At 36.6% G+C, this 13669-nt stretch overlaps 1 protein-coding gene across 4 annotated transcripts in view; it reads right to left on the bottom strand.

The window, feature by feature from the left end:
• Positions 1–13669, bottom strand: part of ZMAT3 (zinc finger matrin-type 3) — a 54359-nt gene that overhangs the window by 37330 nt on the left and 3360 nt on the right. Inside the window, exon 2 of one of the 4 annotated variants that reach the window (XM_050778321.1) lies at positions 12294–12620. In XM_050778321.1, coding sequence (XP_050634278.1) covers positions 12294–12563 — 270 coding nt within the window. In that variant the 5' untranslated portion in view covers positions 12564–12620. Of the gene's footprint in view, positions 1–12293; positions 13323–13669 lie in introns of those variants that run through there. The other 3 variants (XM_050778320.1, XM_050778318.1, XM_050778319.1) reach the window with 3 other exon arrangements.

A 13669-nucleotide genomic window follows, 5' to 3' on the forward strand; every position in this document is an offset into this window, starting at 1 on the left:
AGACCATCCTACCCAAAAACTGCAGAATATACATTCTATTCATCGGCACATGAGACATTCTTCAAGATAGACCATATGATAGCCACAAAACAAGTCTCAACAAATTTAAGAAAATCAAACTTATAGCAAGTACTTTCTCAGACCACAGTGGAATAAAACTGGAAATCAACTCCAAAAGAAACCCTCAAAACCATGCAAATACATGGAAATTAAATAACCTGCTCCTGAATGATTGTTGGGTCAACAATAAAATCAAGATGGAAATTAAAAGATTTTTGAACTGAATGACAATAGTGACATAACCTATGAAAACCTCTGGGATACAGCAAAGGCAGTGCTAAGAGGAAAGTTCATAGTATTAACCGCCTACATCAAAAAGTCTCAAAGAACACAAATAGACAATGTAAGGTAACACCTCACAGAACTGGAGAAACAAGAACAATCCAGACCCAAACCCAGCGGAAAATCAGTCAAGATCCGAACAGAACTCAATGAAACAAAAAAAATACAAAAGATAAGTGAAACAAAAAGTAGGTTTTTTGACAAGATAAACAAAATTGATAGACCATTATTGAGCTTAGCCAAGAAAATAAGAGAGAAAATCCAAATAAGCTCAATTAGAAATGAAATGCGAGATATTACAACCCATACCACAGAAATACAAAAAAATCATTCAAGGCTACTATGAACACCTTTATGTGGATAAACTAGAAAACCTAAAGGAGATGGATAGAAATATACAACCCTCCTAGATTAAACCAAGAATACATAGAAACTGAACAGACCAATAACAAGCAGTGAGATTGCAATGGTAATTAAAAACTTACCAACAAAAAAGTCCAAGACCAGCAATATGCACAGCTGAATTCTATCAGACATTCAAAGAAGAACTGGTACCAATCCTACTGACACTACTCCAAAAGACAAAGAAAGAGGGAATCCTTCCTAAATCATTCTACGAAGTCAATATCACCCTAATACCAAAACCAGGAAAGGACGTTACAAAAAAAAGAAAACTACAGACCAATATCCCTGATGAACATAGACGCAAAATCCTCAACAAAATACTAGCTAACCAAATCCAACAGCATATCAAAAAGATAATCCACCATGATCAAGTGGTTTTCACACCAGGGATTCAAGGATGGTTTTACCTCTAGGGATAGTTTAACATCCTTGAGTCAATAAATGTGATACACCACATAAACAGAATTAAAAACAAAAATCATATGATCACCTCAATAGACAAAGAAAAAGCATTTGACAAAATCCAGCATCCCTTTATGGTTAAAACCCTCAGCAAAATCAGCATAGAAGGAACACACCTTAAGGTAATAAAAGCCATCTATGACAAACCCACAGACAACACTATATTGAATGCAGAAAAGCTGAAAGCATTCCCCCTGAGAACTGGAACAAGACAAGGATGCCCACTTTCACCACTTCTATTCAACCTAGTACTGGAAGTCCTAGCCACAGCAATCAGACAAGAGAAAGAAATAAATGGCATCCAAATCAGTAAAGAGAAAGTCAAACTGTCACTATTTGCTAATGAAATGATTGTGTATCTAGCAAATCCTAAAGACTTATCCAAAAAGCAACTGGTACTGGTAAATGAATTCAGCAAAGTTTTGGGATACAAAATTAATATACAACAAATCAGTAGCTCTGCTATACACCAACAGTGACCAACGACCAAGCAAAGAATCAAATCAAGAACTCAACCCCTTTTACAATAGCTGCAAAAAAAAAAAAAAAACGGGAATATACTTAACCAAAGAGCTGAAAGACCTCTACAAAGAAAAGCACAAAACACTGCTGAAGGAAATCATAGATGACACAAACAAACAGAAGCACATCCCATGCTCATGATGGGTAGAATCAACGTTGTGCAAATGACCACACTGCCAAAAGCAATCTACAAATTCAATGCAATTCCCATCAAAATACCATCATCAAATTCAATGCAATTCCCATCAAAATACCATCATCATTCTTCACAGAACTAGAAAAAAAAATGCTAAAATTCATATGGAACCAAAAAAGAGCCCTCATAGCTAAAGCAAGACTAAGCAAAAAGAACAAATCTAGAGGCCTTACATTACCTGACTTCAAACTATAGTATATGGCTACAGTCACCAAAACAGCATGGTACTGGCATAAAAACAGGCATTTAGACCAATAAAACAGAATAGAGAATGCAGAAATAAAGCCAAATACTTACGGTCAACTGAGCTTCAACAAAAGAAACAAAAACGTAAAGTGAGGAAAGGACACCCTATTGAACAAAAGGTGCTGGGATAATTGGCAAGCCACATGTAGAATAATGAAACTGGATCCTCATCTCTCACCTTATACAAACATCAACTAGAGATGGATCAAAGACTTAAATCTAAAACCTGAAACCATAAAAATTCTAGAACATTGGAAAAAGTTCTTCTAGACATTGACTTAAGCAAAGACTTCATGACCAAGAACCCAAAAGCAAACGCAACAAAAACAAAGATAAATAGATGGGACTTAATTAAACTAAAAAGCTTCTGTATAGCAAAAGAAATAATCAGCAGAGTAAACAGACAACCCACAGAGTAGGAGAAAATCCTTGCAATCTATACATCCAACAAAGGACTAATATCTGGTCTACAAAGGATTCAAACAAATCAGCAACAAAAAACAAACAATAGCATCAAAAAGTGGCCTAACGACATGAATAGACAATTCTCAAAAGAAGACATACAAATAGCCAACAAACATATGAAAAAAATGCTTAACATCACTAATTATCAGAGAAATGAAAATCAAAACCACCACGTGATACCACCTTACTCCTGCAAGAACAGCTGTAATCAAAAAATCAAAAAATAATAGATGTTGGTATGGATGTGGTGAAAAAGGGAACACTTTTACACTATTGTTAGGAATGTAAAATAGTACAACCACTATGGAAAACAGTGTGGCAATTCCCTCCTTAAAGAACTAAAAGTAGATCTACCATTTGATCCAGCAATCCCTCTCCTGGTTATCCACCCATAGGAAAAGAAGTCATTATATGAAAATGATACTTGTACACACGTTTATACGAGCACAATTCGCAGCTGAAAAAATATGCCCATCAATCCACGAGTGGATAAAGAAAATGTGGCACATATTAATATATACTATGGAATACTACTCAGCCATAAAAAGGAACGAAATAATGGCATTTGCAGCAACCTGGGCTGGGCGGGGTGGCTCACGCCTGCAATCCCAGCACTTTGAAAGGCTGAGGCGGGTAGATCACATGAGGTCAGGAATTCAAGACCAGCCTGGCCAACATGGTGAAACACTATCTCTACTAAACATACAAAAATTAGCCAGGCACAGTGGCGGGCGCCTGTAATCCCAGCTACTCCGGAGGCTAAGGCAGGAGAATCACTTGAGCCCAGGAGGCGGAGGTTGCAGTGAGCAGAGATTGCACCACTGCACTCCAGCCTGGGTGACAGAGGGAGACTCTGTCTCAAAAACAGTAAAATAAAATAAATCAAAATAAATAAAATTAGAATATAGGTACAGATATAGAATATATCTATAGAAATAAATATAGAATATATCTATAGATATAGAAGATACATAAAACAAAATTAGAATCCATAAATCCACAGTAATATAAATAACTGAATAAATAAATGCAAAAATAGGAAAGATCTTTCTTAAAGTAAAATTCCAAGTAACAAGTTTAGAAGGAATGATTAAAACAGAAAAATCACCAATTGGCAAATGCCACTCTAATAATTATTGGAGACAAGAATCATCACTGACCAAAACTATGATGAGAAATAAGATATTCACAGTCTTAAAGCACCTCCCCATATAACATTTGTTGAACACAAAAAGAAAAAGAATAACTTTGCAAAGGAGAACCATGGCAGGCACCAGCTTAAACGAGTGATCAGAATTAACAGCACCAGCAATAAAAGATATTCACAACACATCTTTGTTGATATGACACACTAGGAAGAACACAGTATCATTTCTGTGGTATTCTTGCTAAAAAACACATAACCTGAATTTAATCAAACATCAAACAAGCCCAAATTTGGGACATTCTACAAAACAACTCTTCAAAAATTGCAAGATGATAAAAAGCAAAGAAAAACCAAGGACCTAGCCAAATTAAAGGAGACACGAAAACTACCTGCAAAATTTCATCCTGGATTAAATAACTGGAATCAGGGAAAGGCCATTAGTACACAATTAATGTAATATAAACAGTATATAAACAATATTATTTGAATCTGTGTTAAATTCCTGATTTTGACAACTATACTGTAGTTATGTAAAATGTTCATGTTTGGGAAGCCTGAATAAGGCACATACAGGAATTATTTGTACTATTTTTGGAACTGTTTTGTAAGTCTAGAATAATTCAAACTAAAAAGTTGATAAAATAAAAATAAAACTTGTCAAATGCCACAATTGTCCAATGCAGAGCTGGGACAATCTGGTTCCACTGCACCTTGGGAACACTCAACACTATCAAGGACTATCTCAGGTACCAGGAACTCTTCTAAATGCCCTACACATGTTAACATGCAGGTATTATTAGTATCATCCTTCTCCTCATCATCTCCTTCTTCATGAAGCAGAGAAGGGTTAGGAAATGTTTCTGATATCATACATCTAGCGAGTGGTAAGACCACAAGATCAAATACTAGTCTCACCCCAAAGTCTGTGATTTCAGGTTCCTAATTAATATCCTATAAAACAGATGCTATGAAATGAGAATAAGAAATCCAGAAGTCTTATTTATTTAAATCAGTGTTAATTTCCTGATTTTGACAATTGTACTGTCATTATGTAAAATGTTAATGTTTGAATGTAACATTTAAATTTAAAAATTAAAAATACGACTGTCAAATTTAAAAATTCAATATGAGATTAGAAGTTAAGAACATGTCTCAAATCAAAAAAAAAAGAAGAATGATAAAAGATAGCAGAGACAAACAATATAATCAATCCATCAATTATACTTCAATAAAGCTAGAAAAATAAAAGAGAATCAATCCAGCAGAACCATGATAATGGCTAACAGGATTCCTAGAAGGAAAGACAAAAAATCTAGAGAATAGTAACTAAGAAAGAATATTTTTTTCTTTGGGAGGCCGAGGCAGGTGGGCCATCTGAGGTCAGGAGTTTGATACCAGCCTGGCCAACATGGTGAAACCCCGTCTCTACTAAAAATACAAAAAACTCAGCTGGACATGGTGGCAGGCACCTGTAATCCCAGGTACTTGGGTGGGTGAGGCAGGAGAATCACTTAAACACAGGAGGCAGAAGTTACAGTGAGCTGAGACCGTGTCACTGCCCTCTAACCTGAGGAACAGAGTGAGACGCTGTCTCAAAAAAAAAAAAAAAAAAAGAATATTTTTTAAATTTTCCAGAGCAAGAGAAACAGAAGTACACAAACTGAAATGATCTACTAGTGCTGACCAGGACAAATGAAAAAGTATCCAGGGGAAAACAAGACACAACCATCATTGTCAGATCTCAGACTACAAGGATAAAAAGGAGAGCCTAAAAGCTTCCCGGGGAAAAAAAAGAAAGATACAAAATTAAAACAGGTCACCAACAAAAGAATAAGAATTAGAAGATTTCTCTTCAGCAACATTAGATAAAAACAGAAAATAGAGGGCAGCTGTTAACATTCCAAAGAAAAATAATCTTCAACCTGGAACTGAATTGTCAAATATGAAGGCACAACGCAAATATTTTTTAGAAACACAGGGCTCAAAAAAATTTATTCCCCATTACTCCCTCATTTTATTTCAAGGAAAAAAATGTGTTATACATTTATATTCATTATTTCTTCCTTAAAGTAATGTGACAATATACTCCAACAAAGCAAGATTTAAAAAAGAAAACACATATATTTAGAAAATAGTGGTCCAACCTAAAGAGCAGTAAGTCCAAAGTTGACAAAGCTGTGCAGCAAACCAAAAAGACGCCAGCTGAAAATGGAGCAAGGAGATAGAGGAATCTAGGATAAAAGGAAAATTCCATACAATAAAAAGCGGAGTTGAGACTTAGGAGTGGAGAGGAGAATGGTGATATGAAAAATATAGCTAGAAAAAGAGGGGAGAAGAAAAGCAACTAAAAACTCCAGGAAATACAAAAACCTACACTCTGGGAAATACAAAAACCTACACAATGAAGTAGTGATTCAAATATAGAACAACTAATCCAAACTAGAAAAACTAGTCAAAATCAGAATCAGAAAACAGTAGGTTTCATGAAGATAAATGAAATGGGTTGTAAGCAATATAAAGAAAGATTGAGATGCTAACAGCTTTTTTGTAAGGCTTAAGATTCTTCTCTCTAGTTTTTTTTTAAAAAGTACCAGAAACTCAAGGAAAAACAAAGTTATTTCAAACTTATAATCCACATATGAAGCAAACTAAAATAGACACACTTTTGAGCAACTGGTAGCATTCAGGAAAGAGTTACCTATTTGAATATCTCTTGTGAGTAGCATGAGATCATGACACTGGAAATATAGGGAAGGAAACAGCTCTGCAGTGAACAGTATTTCCCCATTCATAATAATGCAAAATTCCCTATTCACAATAATGCAAATGCTGAATGTTAATTTTCAACAATTGGCATCAACCTGCAAATAGAGCATGGAAAACTTAATTTGATGACAGAATGGATAAAAATATGATCAATCTTGACAGTGTCAAAGTCAAACTATAGCCAGCTCAAGTTGGGAGTCAGAAAGGAGAAGAGAATGGAGAGGGGAAAAAAGGAAGGGAATGGGTGGAGAACAGGTAATTACTACTTTCCATTATAAACCCTTTGGTTCCTCAGGCATTATTTTAAATAAAAATATTTTTAAATTTTTTTAGGAGAAAGTTGTTACCATTGGCTAATACTACAAAGGGGTCAAGTGAGAAGGAATTAGATTTGGCCTGTAAGATCATGGTGACACTGGAAAGGACCATTTCAGTGGCCTATAGGAATGGAAATCAGCATACGGTGGGCTGGGGAATGAATGGGAAATGAAGACCTGAAGAGAACAATTATACCCAGCAGAATGCTAAGGACAGGAGAGAAGAGGAGAAAGGTTGCTGACAGCAGGGATTAAAAGTAATGGGAAGGTTGCTGCTGCTATTTTTATTTATATAGAAGAGACTTGAGCACAGTTTTTGATTGAGGTGAAAAGGTGATGAAATCCAGAAAACAGGATGAGGAATCAAACTTGGACAAAAGAAAGGGTATCTATCATTTTGAAATAAGAAGAAATGAGGTAGGGGTAGACTAGAGGAGGAGGCAGAAAACTGGCAAGATCACAGAGAGCTTCTGCCCTCTCAAGTGATCAAAGCAACAGCTAGAAAAGCCTACAGAGGTGGTGATTTCAGAGAGCAGAACAAGAAAACCAACAAGAATTGATTCTTGGGTAAATGGACTAAGCTGACAGACGAGTAGTATGGTTGAAATTTGAAAATCATTTTATTTGAACTTACATTTGAAAATCATTTTATTTTGCCTCATTTGTTGGTTGAATTATTCTTCATGAGACTCTTTTAAGGTAACCTGGTATCTGGATCTAAAAGAGTATCTCTGGAGAACGATCAAGAAAAACAAAGTTTTGCTTATTTACACAAGGTCCTACAGCAAGTTACTATCAAGGTAGTAACAACAGTAAGACAGCTGTGTACCATCTCATTCTGCTCATTTGAGACCCAAACACTTCTAAACAATAGCAACCTATTTCAACCAACCAGGATTTATTAAGATAACACATGCAATTCTCACAATACTGCACAGGAAGTACAATGACCCCTACTTTACAGATATTGAATAAAGAGAGATTCAGTGTCTTGCCTAAAGTAACTGAGCCAAGATTCCAGCCCAAAGCTGTTAGATTCCAAAGCATACATGCCACGTGTAAAGCACATGCATTAAAACCAAATCTGAAGTGTGTTTTAGCCATTCTCAGTCCACTGTAAGTCCATTTGGAAAAAAGTCAAATCGGAGAATTCTGAATACATGAAAATTAGCTGAGATTTAATTCACTGATCCAAACCTGGGTGATCAATATTAAGATGTAAGTGCCAAAATCAGTACTTTAAATTTTGGGAAAAATCTAACAGCATTCTCTTCATTATGAATTACGAATTAAGACCACTACACTCAGCATCCTAATTCTAAAGCTACTCTTTCACCTGTATTCTCTTTCTCTAATGAATCTAATTAACATAGTAGGTTATTATTTGACTACTAAATATTACAAATAGAAAGCCATGTTTATGACAAATTTTATAAATGTAATGTAAGTACATCTTGTCAAATATATACATGCAAATTAGCAAATAAACTGGTGACTTTAAACTGTGGATGCCTTAGCAAAATTCATCCATGTTTTTTGCTTTTTTTATTTCTGTTAATAACCTTCCATGCTAAAGCAATTCCTCCTCTGGGTATTTATGCTGATGAAACAGTGGTATGTTACCCCATGCCAGCCTTGCCCTAAGTAACCTGAAGCCTGCAGATAGACTTTAATAAAATGAAAGTATGTTTCTCCTCCAAAGATTGGATTTTAAATTAAGTTATACCCAAAGCCCTAATTTTAAGAATATAAAATTCGATGGCTTCATTAAAAATGAAACAACAGATCAGTCTTAAAAAGTACTTGGAATAAAACTAAATCTCTAATGACTACAGATACACATGGGTCACTGCTAAGGTAGCCCCAGCTTGGGAACACTGGGACGTCAGGAAAAAACGCTAGTGAGCTTAAAGGGAAGTATTTATTGGGTAGTTTCCACTGCATGTCCTGGATTACTGGAACATGATACAGTCCGGCTCCAATGTAACCACCGTTGTTTACAATACCTGAGGCAATTTGAAACTCCACGATTTCAACAATGGCATCAACTGACTAAAAAGTTTTGAGTAATGTAATCACAGTGATTTATCACTTCTCACAAATGCATTTCTAGCTCATAAACAGGCTACCCATGACCCATTTTATCTCACACATAACTGAAATAATGAAGATACAGTTTGGTAATGCTCTGTATTAAAAATTAGAAAGTAAGTTTTTAGTCTTGAAATAAAATTGTACAGCCATCATCTCATTTAACCCTAAACCACTTTGTTGTATTAATCTACAATCATTGGCATTCTACTTATTCCTGTGCTTGGTAAGCCTTACTCATTGGTCTTACCCTTCTCTTTTTTGTATGTTTTGTTGTTGTTGTTATTGTTGTTGTTGTTGTTGTCTTTCTTTGCTGGAGTACAGTGGCATGATCATAGCTCACTGCTGCCTCAATCTCCCAGGCTCAAGTGAGCCTCCTGTCTCAGCCTCACGAATAGCTGGGACTACAAGTGTCTGCCACTATGCCCACCTAATTTCCTTGTATTTTTGTAGAGATGGGGTCTTGTTATGCTGTCCAGGCTTGTCTTGGACTCCTGAATGCAAGCAATCTTCCCACCTCAGCCTCCCAAAGTGCTGGGATTACAAGTGTGAGGCACCACACCTGGCCTGGTCTTAGCCTTGTCTTCAGTAATCTTTCTTTTATTACTGCTTATTCATGTACACCCTCTGATGCATCTTTTTGGCTAACATTTCTATGCTCTCCTTCTTTGGTAGCTCACCCACTTCTAGAGTTATGTTCACACTCTGATTGTTTATTATCCTGAGCTACATTTTGGACTATACACTTTTATCTTGACCATTTCTATCTTATTAAAATCCAGATTTCACTTCTAAGATGACCTTTTTTCTATGTTCCCCTAATGTAATTGCTCTGTATTTTTACACATGAACTGCTTTGCCTTAGTTTAGTTCTCTGGTAAAAACTTCTGTCTTTAAGAGTTACCAATAACATCAGTCTCATTCGAATCTTTGCTTCTAAAGTCTTAGCAATATACTTTATTATACCCAAACTTTTCATTTTCTGTAAGCTTCTACTTTCTGATTACTAGCTTGCCTCTTTTCTTTCCCATCTTTACGCTGGTTTTTAGCTGCTTAAGTTGTCCCGTTACATCCTGTTCTCCTTTAACCTTTCCACTTAAAAATTCTGATTTTTGAGAAATTTACCTAAATTGTATTTCCCTTTTCTTATATTTTCTAATTTATTTATTCACTGTACCATTGAGGAAACTGAAATTAAGTATAATTACTAATCTTGCCAACTAAAAAGTTTAGAACAAACATATGCAAAAATGTAAAATAAAAGAAAAAAACAAATGTTGATTCCGTTTATCTAGTTTTAGCCTTATAATCCAATGACCTTGCATCAAACTCAATCTTCTCTATGTATCATCAGTAGCACCTTTCAAAGTCCATGAAGTCAAAAAGTTTTATTAGGAGAAAAAAGAAATAACGTATATGTATAATCAATGGACATGTTAAAATTACACACTGCCCAAGAGCTTTCCCTCATAAAAGTAAACAACTCTTCCTTAAAAGGGAATTACAGGCTGGGTGCGGTAGGTCACTCACGCCTATAATCCCAGCACTTTGGGAGGCTGAATCTAGCCAACATGGCTAACCTCCATCTCTACTAAAAATACAAAAATTAGCTGGGTGTGCTGGTGTGCGCCTGTAGTCCCAGCTACTCGAGAGGCTGAGGCATGAGAATCGCTTGAACCCAGGAGACAGGCGCTGCAGTGAGCCAAGATCGTACCACTGCACTCCAGCCTGGGCCACAGAGCAAGACTCTGTCTCAAAATAAATAAATAAATAAAGGTAATTATATATGTGTATAGCATACAAGTGGGTTTGCTCCCAAGTTAATGATTTGTTAGGGGCTTTATACGGCTAATAATTAAACCTTGAGAACTCTGGCTTCTTTTTTCAAAGTGAGTCTTAGGCTATAAAACTGAACATTCCGTAGGAATAAATGAAGAAAGCTAATACAGTCTTGGAGTTGAGATGAATCATCCTAACAGACTCTGCTTGAATGGTAAAGACAGGCAAAGGAAGACCCTGTAGCAAACAATTGTACTGCACAGCAAGGTGATGAGAGTAGATACTGGGGAAAGGGGGAAAACGTAAAAATAAAACCAGAAGAGGCCTTTAGGAACCAATGATGACACAGGTCAAGATCTGTGAGATACAATTAACTCAACTCTCTGCACCTGAGGGCAAAACAAAACCACATAATGGGAACTTAAAGAAGGCAACATATTATGTCTTCCCCTAAATACCAGAGAAAACAACTGACCATCAAAATACTTCCAACATACACTCAAAAAGCAACACAATAATCAGTCTTTTGGATCAAAGCAAAACAGAAGACTTAACACCCACAGTAAACAAAAACTTTAAGTTGGAGAAACTTATGGTGCACAAGAGAAGAAACACCTGTGTAACAGTCTTCTACCACACTCTCTTATTACTAGAGATTTTCATGCAGATAATAAATAATCAAATCAATGATGTCCCAGGAAGACATCATTCAGTGGGTTTTGTCCTTGATTATTTCCCAGGTCTCTTTTCTCCAAAAAAGGAAATTATTTAACTTTATACAGACGTCTAGAATAAAAAGAAATATTGTACCCTCTCTTTAGAACCAAAGTTTAATTTTCCATTTGTTCTTAGGTAATATTACCCTTTAAAATGGTCCTCTCCACTAGCTATTCAACATGGAGGTGAAAGCTTTAAATCTTAAAAACCAGTATTAGTTTACACTAACGGGCTAAAATAAATTAGAGTATGCTTATTATGAATGAAGGATAGGGCTTAATATTCCAATGTCATTTTATTCTCACTATAAAAAGATACCTGTGTTTTCCTTACCAGTGATAGGATATATAAGAGTTATAAGTCAAAAATGGAAAGCATGAGAGTCATGCACAGAGATCACCTTGAAATGATGCAAATTATATTAGCTTCTAAACAATTTTACACTGAATTGAGTTTGGTACATCATGGGTTTTTTTTGTTTGTTTGAGATAAGTCTTGCTCTGTCGTCCAGGCTGGTACATCATGTTTTAAATACTTGTTCTTCTTAAGACTACAGGTTCAAATGCCAGCATAGATAATTTACATTTGCCTACAAAGACTGGTAAGCTATCGAACGCCACACAGCTTAGTGTAAGAGGTTGAGATCCATTCTACAAAAAGTGATACTTATTTTTAAAGTAAAAACATAAGGCTTTTAATCAAACAAATTTATACTTAGTTGTTCTCTAAGCCATCTTGATATTCCACGCACGGTCATATCTAGAGAGACAACTGCTAAACAGGAAGAGCCCTGAAATGTTCACCCCACTAAATGCCTGGTTTTCTTTTCTCCCTTTACCTGATAATGAGCCTGGGCTTGCTGTGCAGAGTTCAAGGTGACATTGCAGAGTTTGCAGTACAGGGGCTTACATAGCTCCTCCAGGGCACAGTCTTGCTCCCCTTCCTTTGATAACTCTTCTTCCCCTGCAAGAGGCAAGGAAGCCTCCTGCCCAAAAGGCTTCTGTGGTGGAAGCTGCAAGGTTCCTGTAGACCTGGTGGCCAATGACATAGGAGGCGAGGGTGAGGGCTGCTTAGGTGGAGGAAGCACGGTGTGTTGCAAGAGGATCATTGGGTAGGAAAGCCTTGGGCATAATCCAGTGGGTGATGAGAAGCAAGGTCTTCGAATCTGAATCAACAGCAAAAAAAAAAAAACAGAAACAAAAAATTCACTTAAAAATGAGACTTCACAAGATAACATGTAAATGACAACATAATCTGACCCTTTGTTCTACTTCTCCAAACCCATCCTTGGGACTTCTTTCCTTTGGCCTCATTTAGCAGACTTCCCCTGCCTGTTAATTCATGTTAACGTGGTGCTCTTCCACTGAGAATGGCTTTATAGATTTGGCTTTATTTTGCTTGGCACCGTTCCAACTGCTATCCCTCTGGCCCATGAACATTAATAGCATTGCATCCAAGGCTAATTAAATCCAAAAGTCACATGGCTGAAATGGACATCAAAGGTCACCTAGTCCAGACCCCTTCCCTCAGGCACACTAACACTTAAACACTCTTAATGATAATCACGCACAGACAAAAACACCATGAGCTGTCCAGCATGGTGGCTCATGCCTGTAATCCCAGCATTTTGGGAGGCCAAGGTGGGTGGATCACCTGAGGTCAGGAGTTCGAGACCAGCCTGTTCGAGACAATGTGGTGAAACCCTGTCTCTACTAAAAACACAAACATTAGCTGGGTGAGGTGGCAGGTGCCTGTAATCCCAGCTACTCCGGAGACTGAGGCAGGAGAATCGCTTGAATAGGGGAGGCAGAGGTGGTAGTAAACTGAGATCATGCCACTGCACTCCAACCTGGGTGACAGAGCAAGACTGTGTCTCAAAAAAAAAAAAACAAAAAACCACCAGCTAAAAATCTTAGCAAATATCTCTTCCAACCAACCAATATCAAGAAGAGTGAATAAAAAAAAAATCACCTTGCAGAAATTTCAAGGAACTCTAGGAATAGCCTAGAGTTAAAGTATGACAGAAATAAATAAAATATGCTCCTTCTGATCAACTAGCAATATTTAAGTAGTTGAGCCAATGTATAGCAGAAGTGGCAAGCAGCCCGTGGGCCACATACAGCCACAGATGTGCTGTTTGGAATATACAGTTTTGTTTTCATTTTTTAAGTTGAATGAGTTGTTAACATTCAAAAATCAAGAGATTCGTGGCTT

This window comes from Macaca thibetana, chromosome 2, assembly GCF_024542745.1.
Source record: "Macaca thibetana thibetana isolate TM-01 chromosome 2, ASM2454274v1, whole genome shotgun sequence".
NCBI lineage: Eukaryota > Metazoa > Chordata > Mammalia > Primates > Cercopithecidae > Macaca > Macaca thibetana.